Source organism: Calypte anna, chromosome 26 (assembly GCF_003957555.1).
Source record: "Calypte anna isolate BGI_N300 chromosome 26, bCalAnn1_v1.p, whole genome shotgun sequence".
NCBI classification, from domain to species: domain Eukaryota; kingdom Metazoa; phylum Chordata; class Aves; order Apodiformes; family Trochilidae; genus Calypte; species Calypte anna.
The window spans coordinates 5,370,181-5,379,626 of NC_044271.1; the positions used below are offsets into that span (position 1 = coordinate 5,370,181).

At 48.7% G+C, this 9,446-nt stretch overlaps 1 protein-coding gene across 3 annotated transcripts in view; it reads left to right on the plus strand.

The window, feature by feature from the left end:
- Positions 1-5,980, plus strand: part of ILRUN (inflammation and lipid regulator with UBA-like and NBR1-like domains) — a 34,580-nt gene extending 28,600 nt beyond the window's left edge. The window contains exons 5-6 of one of the 3 annotated variants that reach the window (XR_003988575.1): positions 1,839-3,091; positions 3,232-5,980. Coding sequence is in view for 1 of the 3 variants with exons in the window: in XM_030465491.1 (XP_030321351.1) it covers positions 1,839-1,874 (36 nt within the window). In the remaining 2 variants the exon portion in view is untranslated. Of the gene's footprint in view, positions 1-1,838 lie in introns of all 3 variants that reach the window. The other 2 variants (XR_003988576.1, XM_030465491.1) reach the window with 2 other exon arrangements.
- Positions 5,981-9,446: the final 3,466 nt, after the last annotated feature.

Here is a 9,446-nt window from a genome sequence, read left to right on the forward strand (position 1 = left end):
AGAGGGAGCAGGCAACTGAGAGCAGTGGTAGCTTCAAACCCCTCTCCAGAGGCTTGGGAGGGTTTTACCAGGCAGAATCTGCTAACAAAGTCTTTTGTGCAGGTAACTAAAAGATGAAACTACTTCTGGCAGATGTGTCTGTGCAGGTAATCGGGGATAAATCCTGGTTTTCCTCTGAAGAGCAGTGAGAACAAAAGCTCAGCCCCCTTGAGGAGAGCTCAGGACGTGGCTTATAACATTGTTTTCCTCTTGTGTCCTTTTTTTCGTGCACCTATTGATATTACTGTAATGCTTCTCTTTTGCCCTTGCCCCTGTTTCACTGACTGTATTTTTTGGGACACACTGAAGACCTCAGTCTCTCTTTTGGTGGAGCTTCTCCTTTCTCAGGTGAACTGTTGTGCATGTGTTGGGTGTTCTCTTCTGAAAAACTTGCTTTACAGACTGGGAGTACAGCATGTTCCTAGGGTAGAAGTCTGTTTGTTTTTCCATCACTTGCTTGTATTTCTGTCTGCAAGCAGCCCTTTCCAGCCTTCCATACTTGCCACCAGGTTCACAAGATGTCCTGTTTGATTGTCCTGCTAATCCTCCTCTCTTAGCTGAATCTTGACAGCTGCTGACAGATGTTCCATTTGACCATTGTCTTCTGTTTTGCCACCTGAAGAATAACTTTCATTCCTAAAGAATGAACTTTATCTCACCAGCTGTAGGGAGATTATGGGCTTCTTAGAGCACTTCCTTCAGAAGACAGATACACAACAGAGCTCTTAAACTTGGCCTTTTGCAACTGGGCTTGAGCTCTGGGAGTTGCTGCTTTATCTGACTCATTGCTTGGTGGTTGTCAGAGTCCGAGGAGAACCTGCAGAAATGGTGTTTCCTTTCAGATTTCCCCTGTCAAGGTAAAGTGGTGAAAACTGAAGTCAGAGTTTCACTTCAGACCTTTCATATTGTTTGGGCTCTTGGCTGGCTTACTCATCAGTCTGTTGGCAAGAAGCTGGCCTGTGGTTAAAAAAAAATAAATTGCATAATGGGCTTCAAACTTTAACAGTGAAATATGAGGTTTTGTCCCACATCTCACTTCTGGCCTGAGTATGTGTCTGGATTTTAGGGGAGGATTTTGTGTGTGGATTGTGCTTTAATCATGGTGACAAACTTTATATCCCTGTGACTTGGGATCTTCTCTTGCCTGTTGGTTTCTTGCTTTTGCTTCCTGATGAAACCTTGGATAGCTGATTTGAACAATAGAAATTACAGACAGAAGTTCCTGTTAATTTGAGACCTTTTGCTAGAGCTGTCATTTTAGGTGACTCACATCAGGATGTAAAGGAGGGAAAATGGGTTTTGTAGTAATCAATTTGATCTTTTGGTTAAATGTTGGGGTCGATTTAATTTCTTTTTTCACTGGAGGCAAATGTATATCTTGTCTTGAGAGCAAAAGTGGAACTTGTGGGAAGGTGGGTTTCCAAATATTTTTAATTTATTTTGTTAAATAGACTTTTGTACCACTTACAGCCTCTCACAGAACTGTTTGCTGTAGTCTTTAGAATACACTTGTGAACCTGCAGTTGCTTGGCCTCCCAGGTATTGTAGATCTTGAGGAGATTTTTGCTCTGGTGTAGAAAATACCAATTACTTTGTGTCCCAATAACACCTGACAGAGGTAAGTGACATCTCTGGGAACTGAACCCTGTGTTTTTAGGAGTGTTTCATGAGGCTGGACAACAAAGGTGACACTGGTGGGTTGTGTTTGGTTGGAAGTTCTGGGCTGGTGTCTGTAGGTGTACACTGAGCATTTCATTTCTTGCCTGTTGAAACTGATTATGTCTCCAACTTTTTTGCAGGGTTTCCACGGTCCTTATCCCTTCGGACAGTCTTAAAACACACAAAAAACACAAAACGGGTATCGGCAAGAGGAGAACTTAACAAAGAACTGACTTTTGGGGGAAGGGAGGGGGATTCGTGTGGCAGACAGACACAGCGTGGATCCCCCCCTTCTCTGCCTCCGTGTTCTGGATAAAGAAGAAAAAACAAAAGCCCAGTAACTTAAGACTAGCTGTTTCCAGAGGAAAATACAAGATCTAAGTATGCATGTGTGAATGTTGGAGTTCAGGAGTGTTGTTAAATGCTATGAGAAAGAAAATATACCAACACCATGGGTTTGGTTTTTTTTGGAAATCATTCTCACAGATAATTAGGTAGCTTCAAGGTGAAAAATGAAAAAGCCATCTTTAAAAAAAAAAAAATATTTTGCCTACAGAGCGGTTGTAGTTTGAGCAAGTGTTTAATTTCTGTTTGTTTCTTGTTCATATTTTTTTTTTAAATAAGGGACAGCGTGCATTTTATGGAACTGTCATGTTTTGCTTGCTTTTGAATGGGAATTTCCTCAGCATCTTCTGGGGTTTGTGCAGTGACTTCTTTTTGTCAGACGTTTTTTAATGACAGGTTGGGCCTGTACCCACCTCTGCATTTTTAATGCCATCTGCTGGTTTTAGTTAACAACTTTTAAAATCTTTTCTTTCTTTCTTCTGTATTTTTTTCCTTTTGATTTGGGTGTTGCTGTGAGTTGTCCTGCATGTTGTTGGCAACCATGCTGAAGAGCAAGTCTCAAAGTTGGAGAGAAAGACTCTGGGACTTCTAGGGTAACATGGAGGGCTTGTTACCCTTCCCTTTGTACATGAAATACACACGAATGCACACCCATATTAATAAGGAACAGATTAATTAAAGTTCCAGAGCTGTCTGTGTGGTTAGCATTTGAAAATACCTTTTTTTGTTAACTCTTGCTGTACAGTAGCTGTGCTTAGAGCAACCAACCAAGCTATCAGTCTTGTGCCAAGAGGAAACTTTTCTGTAGCTGTAATTCACTTGGTAATAGTTGCAGAGCTTTACAGAAGCCATGTCCTTTTAATTTTGGATCTCCCATCTCTTACAGAGTCTTAAGTTTGCATTAATTTCTCCTGTGCTTTGAGGCTTAATTGTTCTTGAATGCAGAGCAAGAGTGAGCATCACCAGTTGGGTTCCACTCCATCGCCTTGTGTTCATCCTGGCTTAGAGGATCTTTGAGGCTCTTGGAGGATCTTTGAGGCTCTTGGAGGTCCTTTGAGGCTCTTGGAGGTCCTTTGAGGCTCTTGGAGGTCCTTTGAGGCTCTTGGAGGTCCTTTGAGGCTCTTGGAGGTCCTTTGAGGCTCTTGGAGGTCCTTTGAGGCTCTTGGAGGATCTTTGAGGCTCTTTGAGGACCTTTGAGGCTCTCGGAGGACCTTTGAGGCGCTCGGAGGATCTTTGAGGCTCTCGCCTCCTAAATGGACTCTCCAGGGCTTGGTGTTAGAGGAGGAATCTCTGCTGTAAAGATTCCTGTGGCTCTGCTGTTCCTCCAGTGTGTTCTCCTCTAGTTCTGGATTCGGAAGCCCAGTGTGAGGGGAGGGAGAGTTGGCCCCGAGTGTTTGTGGCTGGGTTTGTGCTGTGGCACCACAGATGCTGCTGGAGGGGAGCGAGGTGATGGGATGTAACATGAACCAGGCTGCAGCAGCCATCTGCCAAAGCTGGGCTCAGAAAAAGCTCCCACTGCCTTCCTCCAGATCTTCCCAGTGAAGGCTCTTGTCCTCCTTGCTGCATGGCAGGTGGCTTTGCACCCACAGCTCTTGGCTACTTGTATTTTCTTGGCTGGTTTTCAACGTGGGATTAATTTTCATTGCAGCCACCAAGGACTCTGTGTCTTGGTGCACACATCTTGTGGAGGGCAGTGGGAGTTCCTCACACCTGACAGAGGATGAACTGGGCCAGTGGGTTGAATTTTGCATTTTAGAGGTTCAGGTGTTAAAGGTTGCTGTTATCTGAGGTCTCCCTTCAAACAAATCTGCTTTGCTGAGAGAAACAGGTATTATCTAAGAACTTAGCTGCATAAAAGAGGTACTGCATGGTTTGGACTGCTGGCCATTTGCACTTGCAGTTTGGTGAGCACCTTGGCAGCTTCCTGGAGCTGGGGGAGTGTTCAGATCCATGGCAGGTGGTGCTGTGCTGCTCTGGTGGTTGATTCTTGTCCTGTAACATCATTTTGCCTTGGGTTAGTTATCTCCTCTTAGGATCCAGTCTAGGGGAGCTAGTTACATCCCTGTAAGCTTGGGCAAGTGGACTCTTCTTGGCTTCTTCCTCTCCAAACCAGTGGCTTGTGTGACAAGCTCCAGTGGTGTGAACACCTACCTGGCATCACATCACATCACACCTCCTGCAATGCTGCTCCTTCCCTTCTGAAGGCATCTAAACCCTGGAGGCTGCTGTTTGTCCAGGTGACAATGTGATTCCTTATCTTTATGAGCTCCTTTTATCAACTGTGTAGCAGAAAGAAGGGGGGATGAAGATCTGGGTCTTGTCTGTCACAGCTGGTGCTGCAATCTTTGCTTTTTTCAGCTGAAGCATCCAGCAGACCCTTGCACTGGGTACCCCCCACTGGCTTTCCTCTGCTCCTCCTGTGTGTAATGGCTGCCACATTCGTGTTCCTGTGCTCATCTCCTAAGACTGAATTTTCCTTTTCTTGAAAAAAAAAAAACAAAACCAAAAAACCCAAACAACAAAATACAACTTGCATGCACCCCAAGTACTCGTGTGCTTTCCCACTCAGAAGGCAATGCTCGTTCTGCACAGACTTGAATTCTTTGGAGTGTTCTCAGTCCGTGTTGTCCTTGTGACAAGAGTCACTCACTCCAGGGTGTGAAGAAAGGCAGGACCAGGTCAGAGTTGCTGCTGAAATCTGCAGGCTCACATCACTGCTCTTCCCCAGGTACCTGTGTGTGAGCACTGCAGAGGATGGTGCAGAGCTCAGTGCTTTGAGGGTTGGGGTTGTCACCCTGGCTGTGACAGTGGAAGAATGTTTCAATGAGTGGTTGCTCTACCTCTGGGTTTTTCCTCGAGTAAAAACTGTTTCACTGAGGCCAAAGGTGGTTTTCTCTCCTCTGGTTCCTAAGGTTCTGCAGCCAGCCCTCAAATTGCTCTTCCTGCCAGGTCTTCAGCTTTTAAATAGGGGGATTGGAGGTGTGTTCAGCAAAAGCTCTTTTCAGGGGGCTGTGGTTGTACTGGTGTCTGTAGGGCTGATGCATTCAGTCTTGTGGAGTCTCAGCATGAGCTACAGGAAACAAAGGCCCTGACATTGCAGAAGTGCTGAATGCCACCTGGCTCAGGTGACCTGATCCAGAACTCAAGCCTGTTAGAAATGGGAGGGAATCCTTACCAGGCTGAGACTGATGAACCAGTGAAGAGGCTGTTAGCCCAGTGAGGCTGGTGTTCCTGACTGGGGGGGTGATGGGGCTGGGACCCATTGGGATGGAAGGGTGCAGTGAGAGAGAGGCTGCCACTGACTGCAGTCTGATGGACACACGTTTGTTTTGAAGTCCTGAGAAGGAGGGGGAGAGGGAGAGAGAGAGAGAGAGCGAGAGAGCTTTCTTAATCCCCCACCTCTCAAAAAAAAAAAAAAAAAAAAGATGCTGAACACCTCTGGTTTTCTCTCAAATGGTTCTAGCATGAGGAAACCATATTGCTAATACAGTGAGCAAGGGCAGCCCAGGCCCCTCTCTCAGCCTGGGCAAACAGCACGATATCCCTAGGACATGGGGGGAGCTGGAATCTGCTGCCCATGGATCATGGATGTTGGATTCCAACCCTCCAAGGTTTGGAAGATGTGGCTCCCCCAGCCAGGGGCAAAGCAGAGAGCAGCTGGAGCCTGCAGGGTTAGGAAATGCACGCTGTCCCACGTCTGGGTTTCTGTTGTGTGTTTAATTTTTCTTTTTTTTTTTTTGGTGTGTGAGTGTGTGGGTGGTTCTGCAGCCTGTCTATTCTCTCCAGGGGGAGTGCATGTGTAGAACAGGATGGTGTGTTGCCTCATTGAGTCTGGGAGAAGTCCTATGATAGCACATTGGGGGTAAAAATAAAGGAAGCTTTTTCCTTAATGTATAAATGAATATTTGTATGATTAAATTAACACAGAAAAAAAAAATGTCTTGTAGCTGTTGAGAGTTTTATTGACGCTTCAAAACCTTCTGTCATTTTGCAGTTAAATGGACCCACCTTGCTTCTGCCTCCAGGGAGTTTCCAGGTTGTATCTGGGACCCTGCATCCAGTTCTAGCCCTGTCTACCCTAAAACCAAACCAAAAGGAATTTGGAGGATACTGAATCTGTCAGACCAGCTCCCCAGCCCTGCTGGATGGGTACAAGGATCCGTGTGGATTTTTTTCATCTGCAGGGCCAAAGAGGAGGGCAGCTGGGAAGAAGGGCTGGGACTCTCACTCCACACCAGTGGTCTGGAGGAGGATTCCCACTGGGATGTCCCTGGTCAGGCTGCGTCACCACAACAACCTTGTGGCTCCTGCACCAGTCCTGAGCTCTCCTGTGCCTGGCTGGGAGGGGAGGGAGGTGATGGAGGAGAGACCCAACATGAGCTGCTAGCACCTTCCAGCTTTAAAGGGGGGTAGGAGAGAGGGGAAGGAGCTGAGGTGGGACTGAGGAGTGGAAATCCAGGTTTGGTGATAACTCCTGGAGCAGCACAGAGCAATGCCACAGCCTCCTGTGTTTCATTCACATCCCAGCCCTTCACCCAGAGCCTCAGTGCATCTGATGTTTCAGACCTGGAAAAGCAACAGACCAGACCTGCTGGTTCACAGATCTCCTGGTGAGCCAGGGGAGGGGTTTCCAATGAAGGCCATTTGCTTTTTATTCTTTTCTTGCTATCATCAAGACCATATCTGGTGCTCCTGTGTGTCAGGACGGGGCATGGGAAGGTCTCTGCTATGGTGGGCACTTAGTGTGCTCATCTTGGGCTGATCCTATTTCCCAAGCAAGGCCTTGGCACTTGGGGTGCCCAGCCTGAACATTTGCCTATATAAACTGCAATGTGGAGCAGCTTAGCTGGAGCTGTTCTTTTGCTTACATGTGACTTTGTCACTAATCCTTGCAAGAAGCCTCCATCTGCGTGTGCTGGGTTTGCTTTTGAACATTTGAATAAATGCCTGGAGCTTTCCTGTGCTGTTTAAGCTTGACTGAAAGCCTTACTAAGAACAGACATCCTGCTACCTGTGCCCAGGGGTATTTATTTTGTGCCTTGAAAAGAATGCACCCCTTGAGCTCTGGGTGCTTACAGGTGTCTTGAAGACCGATCTGTTTGGGGAGGTTAGGATTGCCTCCCCTTCTCTCTGCCCAGCTTTTCATTTACTACTTATTTGCTTGCAAGAATCTGTTTGTCTTTAGGGTTGCAACCTGTCAAAGTTTGCCAGTACATGGACAATCCCATCACACCTAATACTATCTCCTGAGCAGGTAAATAACTCGAGGGATTGCTGTACTGGAGGTCACCCCACCACTGGATCCCTGCACCCAGCCTGGGTGTGGTGCAGGCTGGCAAAGCAAGAGACCAAGGGCTGCCACAGTCACCTCTGAACTACCTGGCTTTGCTTTTTCTGCTCATTTCTTTCTTTTTAGGGTGACCAGAGTGTTGTGCATGAAAAGGCGTAAAAGTAATTCAGGTTTTGAGCAGCTTTTTTTGGTCCCTGAAACGACAGTGCTGTGGCAGGCAGGATGCTGTCCCTTGTGTGTGAGGAATTGCAGGGAGGAAGGGGTGCTCAGCACCTCAGGGACTGTCCCCAGACCTCACTCCATGCCCTTGCTCCTCTTTGCCTGTGCCTCTGGCTGTGACCCCACAGCAAAGCACAGGATGTGCCCCTAAGCTTTCCAGGGTCACTGCAGGTCCAAGGGGATCAGGAGCTCCACCAAGCATCTCCCTGCCCGGGGCAACAGCTGAGCTGCAGCAGAGAAGGGCAGGGCAGCATTTTGTGATTTTTATAGTTATTTCTTCCCCCTCCTACCAGAGGTGCCCACCAAAGCCTGGCATACAGCCCGTGGTGCCCAGCAAGATGCTCGGAGGGGAGGGATTTGTGCATGCTTCACCCCCTCCTCCCTCTGCTCTGGGTTCTCTGCAAATCCTTTGGGGATGTGGGGTGAAAAACTAACATCAAGGAGAACCCAAACCACTTGGGTGAAGGGAAAGGGGTGAGTGAGTCCCCAGGGAAGCAGAGTGGGATCTGTGCTTACATATTTGGGGTCAGGAGCACTTTTCAGAGTGGGCTGGAAGCTTTCTGTAACCTGTAACCTGCCCTCAACCTGCTCCCCCTGTGCCTTGGTGGGAAAATACCTGGTTAAACAGAAAGGAGCTGAGTTAATCTAATCTCAAACGTTTCCTACCCCATTCATGAAACAGCTGAGTAGTGAAAGCTGTGGTGGAGGCCGAGCAAGGAGCAGATGGCAGGTGGGGTAAGGCCCCAGCCTTGTTTGCCCCATGGGCTGCTGCAGGCTCAGCTCTGCAGGGAGCAGCTTCCCTTGGAGCATTTCCTTGTTTTGATGCTGTTTTCTCCTGAGAGCTTCACAAGAACAACCACAAAAAAGGCTTAAAGCAGGGGGGGGAAGCACATATTACACCTATTTATGAAAGGGGTAAGTGGGGCAGAGCCAGAGGTGTGCTGCAAAGCAGTGACACTGCAGAGAGGATGGCTCCATCTCTGCCCTGGAGATTGTGTGGGGAAAAGGGAGATGCTGGGACCTGGCTGGAGGGGTTGGGGAATGGAGGATCCTCTGGTTAAAGGAAGAACAGCTCAGTCAGAGCTTCCCAGAGGCAGCAGTCGCAGCTCCTGCTGGTCAGGGTTGTCTGTCTGTAAAACCAGTTCTATAACCACAGCTCCCCAGGGGCTGCCTGAGAAGTGCTACTGTGCAGCTGAGGGTGTCTGAGCACCCCTGAGGCTGGAAATGGGATGGAATTATCCCCCCTCACCAAGCTGGGTCTTTCTTTTCCAGCAGTCAAGTGCCAGCTCTTCAGCTCTGGGGCTGTGCTCGATGGGCTCTTTGTGGGAACTCGTTAAAGATCTCTACAAGCAGGGAGAAAAACCTTCTCAGGGGTTTTCCCTCCTGTGCTCTCCTGCTGGGCTGGCTCCAGGTTCTGGGTGAGGTGCTGGTCCTGCCCCGGGAGCTCGGGGGGAATGAGCCGAGTGATGCTCAGGCACAGCAAAACTCCCCAGAGCTGTTCAGGCAGCTCTTAAAAACCCCTTGGGGTGTCCATAAAGTCCAAGCAAACCCCGAATTTGGACGGGGGAGAGAAGGGTGGGTGCCCCCCTGGGTGTCTGAGGGAGCTGCTGCTGCCTCTCCAGGGCAATCGCCTTTTATTGACTGACAAACGAGGTTCCTGCTTCCCAGGTGCTGCTCCGGAGCTCAGCGGGTCCAGCAGAGTGGGTCGGGGCTGAGCTGGGTGGTTCGGGACCGAGCAGAGTGGGTCGGGGCTGAGCAGGATGGGTCGGGGATGAGTAGGATGGGTCGGGACCGAGCAGAGTGGGTCGGGTCTGAGCTGGGTGCCCTCGCACTTTCCCCTCCGGCGGGCGCGGTGCCGAAGGGGTGGTGACAGCCGGGGACACGGTCCCAGCGT